The 15,153-nt window shown below is 45.0% G+C and overlaps 1 protein-coding gene across 3 annotated transcripts; it reads right to left on the bottom strand.

The window, feature by feature from the left end:
- Positions 1-2,174: 2,174 nt before the first annotated feature.
- Positions 2,175-14,628, bottom strand: LOC128344278 (vomeronasal type-2 receptor 26-like). Of its 3 annotated transcripts, none has more exons than XM_053294106.1 (4): positions 13,687-14,628; positions 9,788-10,015; positions 5,692-5,818; positions 2,175-4,379 (listed from the first exon to the last, which is right to left on the bottom strand). In XM_053294106.1, exons 1-4 carry the CDS (start codon positions 14,239-14,241, stop codon positions 3,469-3,471), a joined length of 1,821 nt encoding a protein of 606 aa, XP_053150081.1. In that variant the 5' UTR covers positions 14,242-14,628; the 3' UTR covers positions 2,175-3,468. The 3 variants fall into 3 exon arrangements, with proteins under 3 accessions (XP_053150081.1, XP_053150083.1, XP_053150082.1); XM_053294108.1 differs by having other exon boundaries at positions 9,788-9,881; XM_053294107.1 differs by lacking the exon at positions 9,788-10,015.
- Between the last annotated feature and the right edge of the window lie 525 nt (positions 14,629-15,153).

Here is a 15,153-nt window from a genome sequence, read left to right as displayed (position 1 = left end):
CCGCTGTGAAGCTGGAAGAAACATGTTGTGAGAATTTGCCAGTGCAACTTAAACTCTGACATAGGTCATTGGTGGGCGTTTGTGAACTGAACTTGTACAAATGCTGAAAAAGACCTTGCAGGATCTGGCAGAGCCCTATCCAGTCCAGCATCCTGTTTTGCACAGTGACCAATCAGATGCCTCTAGGAAGCCCACAAGCAGGACATGGAAGCAGATACACCCCTGCCCTGTTGCTTGGCAAACCTTACTGGGTAAATAGGAACATAGGAAGCTGCCATATAACAAGTCAGACCATTGGTCCATCTAGCCCAGTATTGTCTAAAACAGGCCTGCTCAGCTTAGGCCCCTTAGCTGTTTTTGGACTACAACTCCCATAATCCCCAGCCATAGTGGCCAATAGCCAGGGATTATAGAAACTGTAGGCCAACATCTGCAGGAGGGCCAAAGTTGAGCAGCCCTGGTCTACACAGACTGGCAGCGGCTTCTCTGAGGTTGAAGTCAGGAGTCTCTTTCAGTCCTACCTTGGCGACGACTGGGAAAGAGCTTGGAACCTTCTGGATGCAGATACTCTTCCCAGCACGGCCCCATCCCCTAAGGGGACTATCTTGCAATACTCACACATGTAGTCTCCCATTCATCTGCAAGTGAGGGTGGACCCTGCTTAGCAAATGGGACAAGTCATGCTTGCTACCACAAGAACAGTTCTTTCCCCATAGACCCATGCTACTCTAATGCAAACAGCCTTGGGATGCGCACCGCAAGAGGTGTGCATCACCTTATACAGGTACATTCTAAGGGGAACCTTTGCACATTAGCACAATTTTGAAAATTCCTGTGATTTAGCTCATTTACATGATCTTCTTGTGCCAGCACAACTTTGCTTTTGTACAAATGCTTTGTTAGTCTGTACATTTTGGGCGCTTGCGCCAGCCCCGTCTGCAGGCCCAGCTTCTTTGCACCAGACAGCAATAATGAACAGGAGGTGGTGGGGCTTAGCCTATTTGCCTACTTGGTTTGCAGGGAGGGTTTAGCTGGCTGTTTGGAGCACGCCTCTCAATCCTCCTCAGTCGCATTTCAAGGAGCAATCCTGCCTCTCTCCCTCCCTGGGCTTAGTGTGGGATGCGGCTGGTCGCCCCTTTGGGGGTCGGGTAGGAATTTTTTGGCCCTTGGTGGTTTGGCCTTAGTCAGGGGACTTTTTTGCCTACCTCACACCATGGCCCCTTAGTTAGTTAGTTCTTGGTCACAATGGCCGATACAGTGCGGTATTCAGGGGTCATGTAGAGCACCTTAAGGCACATGTTGAGCATGAAGAGGTAACATAATCATAACACAAAACAGCGTATATCCCTGATCCAAAAAATGAACCCAAACAACACAAAATATCAGGAAAAAGACTTATATAATACTAGCCTGTAATATACATCTATAAAAGCTATGGATATGGATAAGAATGTGTATTTTAATAATAAGAATTAAACATTCTACATAGAACAATTTAGAATACAATTAAGGCCACTATGTAAAAACAATATATTAAACATCCTCCTACATATACCAATAAAATAATATAAAAGTGTCCCAGAATTTGGATCAGGGATATTCACTGTTTTGTGTTATGATTATAAATAAAGTGGTGCTTGCAAATGAGCTAAAATCCTCTTAAAAGTTAGTCAGTTCAATGCTGTGTTGCCAAACAATTAGATGTCTTCTTAAAGTCTTGTCCAGTGGGTCAAATGTGTTTTGATTTCTATGCCTTACAATTTCAAAGGGCCCTTACCATTTTGCAGGAGATTGGCTACATTTTTAGTGTATGCATTTTGATTTTTCAATCTTTATGACAAGGGCCTTATATATACAAAGAATAATGCACCATTAAGTGAGTAGGAGAACTTGAAGTCTGGAGGAGTTATGCCCTCATGATAGCACATGATAAAGTCACTGAGGAAAACATAGAAGTTGAAACACATTTTATTTATGTATTATTTTTATTTAACATATTTTTATACTGCCCAAAAACCGCTCTGGGCGATTTACAACAAAATAAAAACAGAAAGTAAAACATTAGTTAAAACAAAAAGAAAAAGTTTAAAACATTACAACAATTTAAAAATTTTAAAACAATATTTTAAAACAGTATTAAAACCATTAAAACAGTATTAATTAAAAAGCCTGGGTGAACAGATGCGTCTTTAAAGACTTAAAAAGCTGTCAGAGATGGGGAGGCTCTTATTTCACTAGGGAGAGCATTCCAAAGCCTTGGGGCAGTAGCGGAGAAGGCCAGTCCCTGAGTGGCCACCAGACGAGCCGGTGGCAACTGCAGAGGGACCTCTCCTGATGATCTCAATAGGCGGTGCTGTACATGACGAAGAAGACATTCTCTTAAATACCCAGGGCCCAAGATGTTTAGGGCTCTATAGGATATAACCAACACCTTGTATTTTGCCTGGAAACATATCGGCAGCCAGTGTAGCTCCTTCAATACAGGAGTTATATGGTCTCTCCAAGATGACCCAGAGACCAACCTGGCTGCTGCATTACATTCTGGACCAACTGTAGTTTCCGGACTACATACAAGGGCAGCCCCACACAGAGTACATTGCAGTAATCCAGGACCAACAAACAGAAGTACTTTTTCACACAACACATAATCAACTTGTGGAATTCTCTGCCACAAAATGTGGTGATGGCCAACAAGCTGGATGGCTTTAAGAGGGGTTTGGATAACTTCATGGAGGAGAGATCTATCATTGGCTACTAGTCGGAAGGCTATAGGCCACCTCCTGCCTCAAAGACAGGATGTCTCTGAGTACCAGTTGCAGGGGAGTAACAGCAGGAGAGAGGGCATGCCCTCAACTCCAGCCTGTAGGCTTCCAGCAGCATCTGGTGGGCCACTGTGTGAAAGAGGATGCTGGACTAGATGGGCCTTGGGCCTGATCCAGCAGGGCTCTTCTTATGTTCTTAAGCTCCCAACTTGGCAAAACTGGCTAGAGCAACATCCTTGCAATGTCTGGATGTCAGGAATTGAGTGGCTTCACATTACTGCAGCCAAGATGGTAAAGTAGGAGGAACTGGAGGTTCCCAGGGAGCATGTTCTCCCATTGGGAATGATGTCTGAAGCCAGCCAGGTCCAGTTCACAACTGGAGCCACTATGAGTTCACCATCAACGTCCATTAGTACTTTGTAGTACAGTATCTGGAACACAAGTGAAGCTGACTTAGTCAGACTATTACTCCATGAAAATCCATATTGTCCAGACGGAATGTCTGTAATTCTCTTGGATGGATACCAGACAGAGATCTTCCCTTGCCCTACTTGGAGATGCTACTGATTAACCATGGGCTGTTTTGTATGCAAAGCATACGCTCTACCGATGAACTACAGTTCATTGTCATGAGGAAACTGGGCTCATTTCATGATTTCAGTCCTGGACATAGATTTCAAATATTTTTTAAAGAACATTTTAAAGATCAGATTACATCTTTTACTTTCACCATTAGATGCTCCTTTGCATTCAGACTAGGCCTCAAGACAATAATGTAGCATTTCGGAATAAAAATGCAGCCCAGTAACCCAGCACTGGAGGCCAAGATGGAGAAGACCTGCACAGCCACCATGTATTTCCCTTTCGTGCTTAAGTAGGTGGGAATAAAGGAGACCCAAACACTGCAAAAGACCAACATGCTGAAGGTGATCAACTTGGCTTCATTGAATGCCCCAGGCAGCTTCCTGGCTAGGAAAGCCACAGTGAAACAGACAGCAGCCAGGAAGCCCATGTAGCCAAGGGCAGTATAAAACATGGTGACTGACCCTTCATTGCATTGAAGGATGATGTGTTCAGGCTGGGAGTGCATGTCAAAGTCTGGGAAGGGTGGAGAGATTCCCAGCCAGATGATGCAGATGCCAGCTTGTATACAAGAGCAAAGAATGATGACATAGTTGGCCATACTCTTGCCCAGCCACTTCCTCATCCTGTTTCCTGGTTTTGTAGCCATGAATGCAACCACCACAGTGATGGTTTTGGCCAACACAGAAGAGATGGCAACTGAGAAGATGATGCTGAAGGCAGTTTGTCGGAGAAGGCAAGTTGCCTTCTGAGGCTGGCCAATGAACATAAAGGAAGATAAGAAGCAAAGCAGGAGAGAGATGAGGAGAATGAAGGAGAGGTTCCGGTTGTTGGCTTTCACCACTGGAGTTTCTAGATATTTAATGAAGATTCCTAACACAAAACCTGTGATTAAGCTCAATAACAGAGCAAAGAAAGCTAGGCTGATCCCCAAAGATTTTTCGTAGGACAGGAAGATCAGAACCTTGGAGACACATAGATTTCTCTCCTTGTTTGAATGCTGATCATCTGGACACTTCTTACAATGTTCTGCATCTGAAAAGAGCAAGAGCAACATCAGTATTAGGAATGTCTACATCACAAGCTTAGTATCATATGTGTTGGGATGCCATGTCACCTGGTCGCTTGCGTGGCCATGTGGAATCTGGAGAAGGGCATAGCATCCCTCCTCTGAGGCTTTTGTTCCCTTTGGGGGTGGGGGGATGAGAAGGGCCCAGGCTGGTTGGATCCCAGTGGGGTTGAGAAGGCAAGGCAGGGAGATCTGCAGGAGACAGCTAGGTTGGGTGTGACAGGATACAGGAAGCAAGGTCAGGAAGGCGGTGGGGCTGGACATAGGCTTTAAGCCCTGTCAGCTCTGCACTGGGGTATTTAAAGACGAAGCAGCTGATGATGAAGGGCTGCTTCTGAGTATGGGAGCCAGGAGTTCTCCAGGAGAAGGAACTGGCTGAATGCAGCAAGCCAGGAGGAGGACTCAGGTGACAAGCTCACCTCCTCCCCTGGCTGTTCCTGAGGCTGACCTTTTGGGGGGTGCTCCAGTCATTCTGGAGTTCAAGAAGGGCTAAGAGTCCACCTCATCCCCTGGGAGTCTGACAATATGTTCTATTTGATTCCATAAAAGTAGAATCCCATAAAGGGTTTTGCAGAAACAATTTATATGCAGGAGTCAATCCCTGGTGTCTCCAGGTATGGCTTGGAATGAGATTCCTGTCTGGAACCCTGGAGAATTCCTGCCAGTCAGTGTAAGACAAGACTGAATTAGGTGAACCAAGGAACTGATTCAGTAGAAGCCAGATTCTTATGTTCATTTCTTGCAAGTCTCTTTCTGGTACTACATGTGCATGTTAAAGATATACAAAACAAAAGATGGCCTAAGATGAGAAATGTATATTAAAATGCTTTCCATGCCAATAGTCCCAGTTTCAATTCCTGGTATCTCTAGGTAGGCATGAGAAAAGAACCCTTTCTAAAATCCTAGACAGCTGTGGTCAGTCAGTATAGACAAGACTCAGATAGATGGACCAAGAGTTTGACTAAGTAGAAGATAGCTTCTTATATTCATTGTATACCACTCATAAGAACATAAGAACAGCCTTGCTGGATCAGGCCCAAGGCGCATCTAGTCCAGCATTCTGTTTCACACAGCGGCCCGCCACATGCCTCTGAGAAGCCTACAGGCAAGAGGCATGCCCCCTCTCCTGCTATTACTTCCCTGCAACTGGTATTGAGAGGCATCGTGCCTCTGAGGCTGGAGATGGCCCACTCATATTCTGAAACCAATTGTGCATACAAATATGTCTGCATGGAAATTTGCCCCCAAAGATCTGCCCGTTCCCCTGAAGTCACTTACCTTCCTGGGTGGAGATGGCCCCTTCCATGCATGGAGAACATTCATAGCAGCAAATGAGCTTCCCTTCCAGAATCTTCTTGGCATATCCAGGGTAGCAACTTTCAGTGCATTTAGAACAAGGCCAGGTCTAAGAATAATGAGAGAGAACATCAAGCAAAATGCCGTAGGTGTAATTTCTCTCTTGCTGGAATTGAGTTGGAATGGACTCCATGGAACTTCTAGTCCCCAGCCTGGTTTATCTACCAAATGACCCCAGTCTCCTTTTGAACACAGTCTTGGACACAGGTTTGGTGTTGTGGGCCTGATGCTCAGAGTGGGCTTCAGTGGGCAAGGCTTAGGCCAGGAGACTGGACTCACGTCACGTGAGATAGATAAATAAATGAATATTGCAGAAGTTCCCACCTTGGATCCACAGCTGGTGTTGGGCTACATCTCCCATCATCCCCAACTACAATGGCTTTCAACCATTGTGGTGGAGGGTGATGGGAGTTGTAGTCCAACAACAGAAGACGACCTAAGACGCTGACATATTTTTGGTTCAATATGTCAACCCTTGACAAACCAACAGAGCTTTTTGGTTCACCTTCCAGTTTTCTCTACATGAAGACCAGCAAGACTTTGTTCCTGCTTTTGAGAGTCTTATTGTGTACAATGGTACAGAGCCCCTTCTCCTTCCTTGCCTCTTCACTGCTGGGTTCTGGCAGGCTGGGTGTCCCACTGACATTCTGGGGAAGGCAAGGGAGTACCCATGGCCTAGCTCCTGTTTCCTCCAATAGCACCCCATCCTCTCCTTACTAGCTTGCATAGTGGGTTACATAGCAGTGGGGGCAGTCAGGATGTTAAACCATGGACACACTGGCAACCCCACACCATTTCTGGCCCAGCTATATTTACATTGGGCCAAGCCCATTACAACATGGGTCCCTCAAGTGTCCCCTCATAGCTTGAGTCCCAATAGAGTAGATGCTTTTGCCTAGTCACTATAGCCCTATTAAGATGTTCTTAAAAGAGAGTAGGGGTGTACAAATTGATTCACCATCGTTAGGGTTGGAACAGGGGTGATTAACAGATTTCATCCTGAATCGACTAACCTTCAATAAAGAGGGACTGATTCAGGGTTGAGGCGCATGACCCCTGATTCGACCCGAATTGGTTTAGGTGATTCAAATGTCATTTTTGAGACCCCTTTTGCTGGAAAAATGGGCCTCACAATGGCCCTTTTTTCTGGGGAGAGCTAGTCTACCAACTGGGATCAGCGGGTAGACCAACCTTCCGCTCTGGACTTATCACGTCAGCCAGCCTTGGAGGACCTGTCCTCTGAAGAGGGCTGATGTGCCAAGTCTGGAGCAGGTTGGTCTCCCCGCTGATCCCAATTGGTAGACCAGCTCTCCCCAGAAAAAAGTGCCATCATGAGGCCTGTTTTTCCAGCAAAAGGGGCCTTAAAATGGCACCCAAAGCACCCAAATCAATTCGGGTGATTTGGGGCTGATTCATCGAGGCAGCTGGCCAAGCCGGCTGGCTGCTTTCGACAAATCAGTTTGATGGTCTGTGATCCAATTTGACCTTGAGCTGAATCACATATTTTGATTCGTGCACACCCCTAAAAGAGAGCCTGTGTTCCCGTACAGCCTCAAAGCATTCGGGAAGTCCTGCTCTGGCATATCACTCCTCCCCTGTGCTGCTCACAATTCCAACAGAATTCATCTGAAGAGGCAAGTGCTGTGATTGTGATGGCAGGCATTTCCATAATTTTAATTTGTAGGCGATGTTTAAATTGTTAAATTGTTTTAAGTTTTTGTATATCTTTTAACTTGTTTTATGCTATTGCTAGCCACCCAGAGACGAAGGTTTGGGGTGGTGTACAAATTTGACCAACCAACCAACCAACCAACCAACCAACCAACCAACCATTGGGAGACTGAGGTGCTGCTGCCTCCTGATCACAGAAATGCCTGCCATCACTGTTACAGCGTTTGCCACTTCACAGGAATGATGTTGGAATCATGAGCATCATGGGGGAGAAGATGAAGCTATTCCCACAATCAGTAGAAAGCAGGCTAAGGGAACCTAGCCCACTTTCTACTGATTGTCAGAACCACCAGGCTTGTGGGCGAGCCTGTTGGCTCTGCGGCAACTAGCCCACCTAAGTCCCCCTCCCCTCAAATGAGGTTAACAGAGTGAGAGCTCAGTTAACCTCATTTTTTTGATCATGTGCCTCTGCGGTGCATGGTGGCACATGAGTAGACCCCTGATTGGGAAGTTGCAACCAGCCTACCAGCCTCGGTGGTCTCTCCAGAATCCTGGAACGTCTGGGGGCCATGTGGCCCCTGATCCCTGCAGCCCCCACCGGCTCTGTGATGGACCAGGTAGTCATGTGGATGGCTGATTTGGCCGTCGGGGGCTGCAAGCATGAGCGTCTGCACGGAGAGTGGGCTAAGCCTGCTCTCCCCGCAGTCCTGCCAGAAGCTCTTCTCACTGATCACGAGAAGAGCTTCGATGCGTGACACATCTTATGGCATAGCTAGGAAAGAAAAGGATAGATAAGCAATAGGGATGTGTATGGAACCACGGCTGGGTGGTTTGGAAGCGGTGGGGGTGGCACTTTAAGGGTGGGGGGAAGGTGCACTAACTCCTCCCGCCGCTTTTCTCCCGCTGGCGTCATTTTTTCATAAAAAACCTTCAGGGCGGCAGCATACCTCCCTGCTGCACCATTGCCCTTCTTGGCCGGAAGTGGTCGGAAGTACCGGTCGCATATGCACATGGGCACCCACTACTTCCAGCAACTTCTGGGCGAGGAGGGCAACGGGGTGGCAGGGAGGTATCCTGCCGCCCCGAAGGTTTTTACAAAAAAATGACACCGGCAGGGGAAAGTGGCGGGAGGAGTTAGTGCACCCTAGCCCCGCCCTTAAAGTGCCATCCTGGGGCCTTCGAACTTCGAACCGGCCCCGTGTTCGAACCTGTTCAGAGGCTCGTAAAAGGGCCTCCGAACAGGTTAGTGCACATCCCTACTAAGGAATAGTGGTAGAGTGAGTTTTTTCGTCTACTCTCCTCATAAAAAGTGAGGAGATCACTTTGCTGTGTGTGTCTGTCTCTGTGTGTGTGTCAGAGAGAGAGAGAGAGCGCGCAAGAGTGAGCGCTACACCGATTTGGACCAAATTTGGTACAGTTGTAGATGTACACACAGGGTCACCTCGACAACATATTTTGTGATGATGTCATCCACCCCAATTCAAGATGGTAGACTTGTGAACGTTTGTGGTAGAATTCAGCTAACTTGTGAACCTGCCAAACTGATCTGCACCAAACCCAGTACACGTGTTAAGATTACAAAGGACATTAATCCCTGAAATTCCATAAATGAATTCCAGAACCCATTTCAAGAAGGCAGCTCTGCGTATGTATGTGTGTTTGTGTGTCTGTGTCTCCTAACAACTTTGCATGGCCGGAATACATTTGGATCAAATATAGTACAGCAGTAGTGCCCCATAGGGACCTTTCAATGGTGTGTGTTCTATAATGACAACATTATCTCATTGCCATCCTCCACCAATGTGTGGTACACCCTGTTCTTACAGATGAGGCTCTGGTGACTACTGTTTTACTGTACCCTGTGTGTTGCATTTGGTGTTTAACAACACAAAGGTGCATGAATTTGAAGATGGTAATTTACTTATTAAAATTATAGTGAAAGGAAAGTAGGTGGATTAGTTCTTACCTGAACTTCTTGTTTTATTGATAAATAGTAAGAACAACCACCATTATCTTTATTGGTTGACATCAGGACCAAATTACTCCTGAGTAGTCCTATTGAAATCAAGTAATCCTTTAGGATAACTGCAGAATAGTATTATTGAATAACTTAATCTGGATATTGACCATTATTTTTATTGGCTGACATGTTCCACATCATAATGCAGTGGGCTGCAGGCATTACAGAACCACTCACACCACTGTGGGGCTCTAACACCTAAGGCAACACTGCTGTGCAAGAGGGACGCTACTACTACTACTACTACTATTATTTTATTTTATTCATTTAGTAGCCAATAATAGTCACAGCAACTGCAAAAGAATATGAAAGAAATATTTCCCCCACCTGGTTAAGCCATTTGGGCCACACGATGGCACCCTTCTCAATGGTGAATTTTTGCTCTAGGGATCCCTGTCGCTCTAGACTCCCAATTTTCATTCTATGAATGGAGTTATTGGGAAATACAATATAGTTCAAAATATCCAAGTCGACTGCCAGGTCCCCCTTCTCATCCAAATACACCCCATGCATGGAGTTATTGCAAAATCTGAATTTTCTGAGGAAAGGGAGAAGCTAGAATGACAGAGCAAATAGCAGCACTTAGAAAACAGGAAACCATCTTGGACTGGCTTGCCCATGAGGCAAGGTGAGGTGAAGGTCTCAGGGGGCACCAGCACTCTTCCTCCCCCCCCGCCCCCACACCTTATGACCTGGTCTCTGCTCCTGATTGGTTGACCATGTGCTGAAGCTTAGCATACCCCTCCCCTCAGCTTGACTGATAGGCTTCAGAAAATTTAGCACAGAGTACTCCAATTGAAATTACTAGGTCCTTTAATTTCAATAGTAGCTGAGTGTGTGGATGTGATCCAATGACTGAAGAAGCCTGTAGTCTATTTCATAATTGTGCCTTTTAAATCTGTGTGTGCATACACCCACACCCACACCCACACACCATGGGATACCTGATCTAAAGGTTTGTGGTAGATGGGGTATGCTGGTTAAAAAAAGGTTAGGAATCCCTGCCACAGATTTTGTACAACAAACTGATATAGTAGTCACTTGCAACAATGGGGCTATACCCCGGCTAACTTGGCAAAGAGGCACCTTTTAATGTGGTGATTCTCTTCATTTAGCAGGGGGAGAGTAACTGGCCCTATCCACCCCCAGCACAGTACCTCCAGTGGCTGTTGCTGGTGTCTATCTTATGATTCTTTTGAGATTGTGAGCCTTTTGGGGACAGGGATCCATCTTTCTTATTTATTTATTTATTTATTTATCTGTGTAAACCACCCTGAGCCATTTTTGGAAGGGTGGTATAGAAATCAAATGAATGAATGAATGAATGAATTAATTAATATTCACACGGGTGGGCGGGTGGAAAGGCAGAGTTCAACCTAACTTCCCCCAGACGATCGCTCCATTTTAAGATTCACTTAAAATGACTCTTTCATTTTCCTTCATGCGGTTTCTGGGGCAGAAGTGTGGGTCTGGCAGTAGTGCCCCAATGGGTGCCTGCCACCACCCATATTTCAAAGGAATTGGGCAAAGGGCTGATTTTTAAAGAATTTGTGAACTTTGTGCGCCTTTAAGCTTTCCCCCCATAGGGAATAATGGAGATTTCAGCAGCCCCAAAACTCCACTCGGGGGTCACCAGGGTGGCCCAGAGTGAGTGTTGGCGTAGTGCACATAGGGTACCAACCACCCCCATACCCACAAGCCCATGGGGTACTGGGTATTTTTGTTTCTGAGGTATTTTGAGTGTAGATCCTTTCGGCATGCAAGCTGCACACCCTCACAGCCTATACTGCCAGGAGCAGCGTGGATCTGCGCTGACCTGGCAGCGTGGTGGAGCAACAAAGGCTGGGACTTGTTTTCCTGGCCCACACATATCCTACGAGGCACCGCGCAACAAGTGTAATGCCTTGGGGGAATTCCCCTGTCCGATGGTCACTTTAGGTGTGGAGCCGAAGAGACACACGAGCCCAGCAGCCGGGTTAAGGGAGTGCTTGCTCCCTTAACCTCAGCTAAGAGCCAGGCTTAGGAGCAGCGTTATTTATTATTATCTATTTATTTAAAACATTTACACCCCGCCCCCTCCAGGGCACTACTGCTCGGGGCGGCTCACAACAATAAGATAGACACAAGATAAAAAAGTAATAAAATAAAATAAATAAAATAAAAGTAATAAAATTAACTAAATTAAACAAAAAGAAGTTGTCAGATTAAAAAAAACTACAATCATTATTAGGTTCAAATTAAAAATGAAAATTATAAAGAGCTAAGGCTGGGTGGAAGCGCCCGGATCCACAGGCTAGGCTGCTCATGTGAACAACCTCACCATGTCTCTCCATTTTCTAATATTTGCACAAGTGCAGAGGATGCCAAATAGCACATTTACTCTGGATAGGCTTGTGCTGAAGCTCTTCCGTCAACGTACTGAAATTTTCCATCCATGTGCCGATAATATTCAGATCTTTGCCTTTCAATAATGGATTCCTAACACACAACTGTGTTAATCCTGATGTCAATTTGGATGGTCTTTGAAAAGCTTATATGCATATCTAGCATCAAACTGAGGAATTACATTGAGACTGAGTGCATTGAGAAGCAAGTGGGGGGATGTCCAATGACATTCTGCCCACGGGCCTCTTGGAATCTTAAAGAATCTGGAATTTGCCACGATGGGGCAAACCATTATTAAAAACCTATCCCATGCTGTAAGTGGGTTTTACTCTTGTTGGTGGTTTTTTTTAAAAACATAATTTTAAATGGCTTTAATTGTTTGGTTTTAATCTGTAGTTTTATTGTTTTGGTTTTTTCCCTTTAAACCAGCAGGAGGTTTTTCACATATGGCTTTATGCCTCAGGATATCTCTGAAGAGTGAATCTGCTTTGCAGCTGATTCACAAGATGTTTACTTCGGGGAATTAAAGTGACAGTTAACATAGCTGTCAGCTCCTCCTCGCACTCCCTGGCAGATCTGTGAGTTTGCATTTACCTGGTCCAGGCTTTATTTCCAACCAATCACCTCCCAGAGGAGGAGGAGGAGGAGGGAGGAGGAGGAGGAGGGAGAGAGACCTTTTCCTACTTTTTTTTGTTAGTTTGTTGGCCATATTTGATAAGCAGAAGCAGCCCACATTATTCATTCCCATTGTGCTTGCTTTGGAACTTCAGGAATTTCTTTTCTCTCCCACTCGCCCCTGGACTCCTTGGAGGAAGAGCGGGATATAAATGTAACCATAAATAAAAAAATAGGACATCCATCTCTATCAAAATCTATCCCACTCCAACAATATTCCAGGAAATGGGTGTGTGTGTTTTATTTTGATACCAATGTTCTCTGTTCTGCCCCAATCTCACTTTTTTTACAATAACTGAGACAATGATTCATTGAAGGGTGTTGGACAGAGAGCTCTCTATCACTTGGTACTAAGGTGTTTTTAAGAATATAGTATCAAGGAAGCAGGGGCATGCTCCAGCATTCATAAGACGCTCTGGTTTCTAGGGGAGAACTGAGGCTCAAATGTCTCCTGTTGAAAAGGTTTTGTTGAATCATGCCCTATGCTTGAAGAAAGAACTTTGTACATTGTACTAAGCTAGCCTTAACTTTTTACTTGTACTAACCCTTTCCCCGCCTCTTTGAAAAAGCAGCCAGTGGGGGAAAAGATTCTGTCAAACTCCTTTAGCAGAAGATTGCAAGATCAGTGAGACGATGAGACAAATTGCCAAGCAGCGCCCGCTGCTGACACTTGGCATTCTGGAAACCCACCCAGCAAACATTTTTTTTAGAAAACATGAAAGAGCTATTAAGCTGATTTATCGGCAATGGCCCCTCTGCACATCAAAAGATAAGCATTGGAGAAAGCAGAAGCCCCAGAGTTTTTTTTCCAAAAGCCGCTTGAATTAGAGGATTTTTTAAATGCCAAACATAACTCAGGCTAAGCCAGAATTCGCAGCCTCCATTCGGGGAAAATCAAAGTCCTGTCTGTCCTGGTCCCTGATAGCTCACGGGGAGGTCGGGTTAAATCCAGATAATATGTGGTTTGGCACACTCCAATCAGGAGTAGATTCACAATAAAAGCCCTGTGTGAAAAGCCTCCAGGACATATTGGTTTTTGGCAATATAGAATTGTAATAAATATCCTCAACAAAGTTAAATAAATAATTCGAGCTCTTCTCAGAGGCCAATTTCAGGACAACTGGTAATCATTTCCAGTGGAACAACCTGAGAGAGAAAAGAAATACCTGTCCTGGCTGCAACCTTTTAAGGTCTCCACCCATCTTCACCATCCGCTTGGATCTGGAGAAATAGGCTGCATTTAAGGCATGTACCACATCTTGAACAGCACTGTAAATCCTGTAGCTGTCTAAGGACAGAGACTTGTCAACCACCTGCTGGGGAAGGGTCTCCATACTCTCTTTCTCTTTGCATCGTATCCAGCCTTTCACAGACAACACATGTTTTGAAAAGAAACAAGGAAACCTTGTCTTTATGATGTAACTCATATGAGAAAGCAACATTTTAAGATCATCTTTTATCTTTTTCTTTGTCTGGATAGAGAAGGAAAAAAACCCATGGATATGTTGGTAAGGTAAATGATTGTATATTGTTGTCAATGTGATGTCCCACAAAGCTGTTGTGATCCAGATTTTCCCCCTCATGGAAGGCATATACCGTTCATACATGCCTTTAACTAATATTCCATGTATGAAGTAATGGGTCTCCGCATAGTAAACAGTCACATTGACTGCATTCCACTTGAGAAATGAATCGCTGTTTAACAACTCAAAGAAACCCATCACTATTGAGATGGTATCTGAGAAAGCAACACAAATACTGTTCCTCAGGAGCAGAGGTGTGAAGGACCTCAAGAACCTGTCTCCATTTTCAGAGTCTGGAGCAATGAGACTGATCCACGTCCACTTGAAATGCAGGAGCAGTTTGACAACCCCCAGGTAAATGGCTTCTTCTTTTGGGACTGTTCGGTAGAAAAAAGGGAACTGAGCTTTATCATTAAGAAGATGGGAAGCAAAACCATAACTGACCTGGTAAGGAAGAGGGGAAGCTTGTTATTTTTCTTTTCCTTTCAGGACAATTCTCAGATATTTCTAAGTAGGCTCATCTCCCCACCAGGATAGCTGCTTCCAACAGAGCCACTTCCATGCACTTCCACACAGTTCTGGTGCTGGGAGTGAACACAAGAATAGCCCTGCTGGATCAGGCACCAGGCCCATCTAGTCCAGCATCCTGTTTCACACAGTGGTCCACCAGATGCTTCTAGGAAGCCCACAGGCAAGAGCTGAGGTCATGCCCTCTCCCCCTGGGAGATGGTCACTCTCAGGGCGCCCAACTATTCTAAATTTGGTAAATTTGGCACCACTGTTATTTAACATATTTATCAATCCCCTTGTTCCTCATTTATCTAAAATGGAACATCATCCACTAAAATTAGCAGATAAACACCTTACAGCTCTTATGCATGCGGACAATGTAGTGATTATCTCACAAACACAGTTAGGCCTAAGACGAGCGCTACGCTCGCTATATGATTTCTGTAAATTGAATTCTCTTGAAATCAATTGTGACGAGACCAAAATCAAGGTATTTGCGAAGCACCCAAAAATTTGTATGTGGTCATTAAATGGTTGTAGGCTAGAGCAGGTTAATCACTTTAAGTATCTTGGATTTATCTTCCAGGCTTCAGGCGCACA

This window comes from Hemicordylus capensis, chromosome 2, assembly GCF_027244095.1.
Source record: "Hemicordylus capensis ecotype Gifberg chromosome 2, rHemCap1.1.pri, whole genome shotgun sequence".
NCBI lineage: Eukaryota > Metazoa > Chordata > Lepidosauria > Squamata > Cordylidae > Hemicordylus > Hemicordylus capensis.
The sequence above is the reverse complement of the archived record's forward strand: the minus strand, read 5'-3'. Positions and strand labels throughout refer to the sequence as shown.

Excerpts from the sequence above, each read along its gene's own strand:
- LOC128344278 (XM_053294106.1), bottom strand. The coding sequence starts at position 14,241 with ATGGGTTTCTTTGAGTTGTTAAACAGCGATTCATTTCTCAAGTGGAAT. Across the intron at positions 10,016-13,686 it reads AAAGGTTGCAGCCAGGACAG|CTTCTCCCTTTCCTCAGAAA; the intron begins GTATTTCTTTTC and ends CTGTCATTCTAG. Across the intron at positions 5,819-9,787 it reads GGCCCAAATGGCTTAACCAG|ACCTGGCCTTGTTCTAAATG; the intron begins GTGGGGGAAATA and ends CATTATTCTTAG.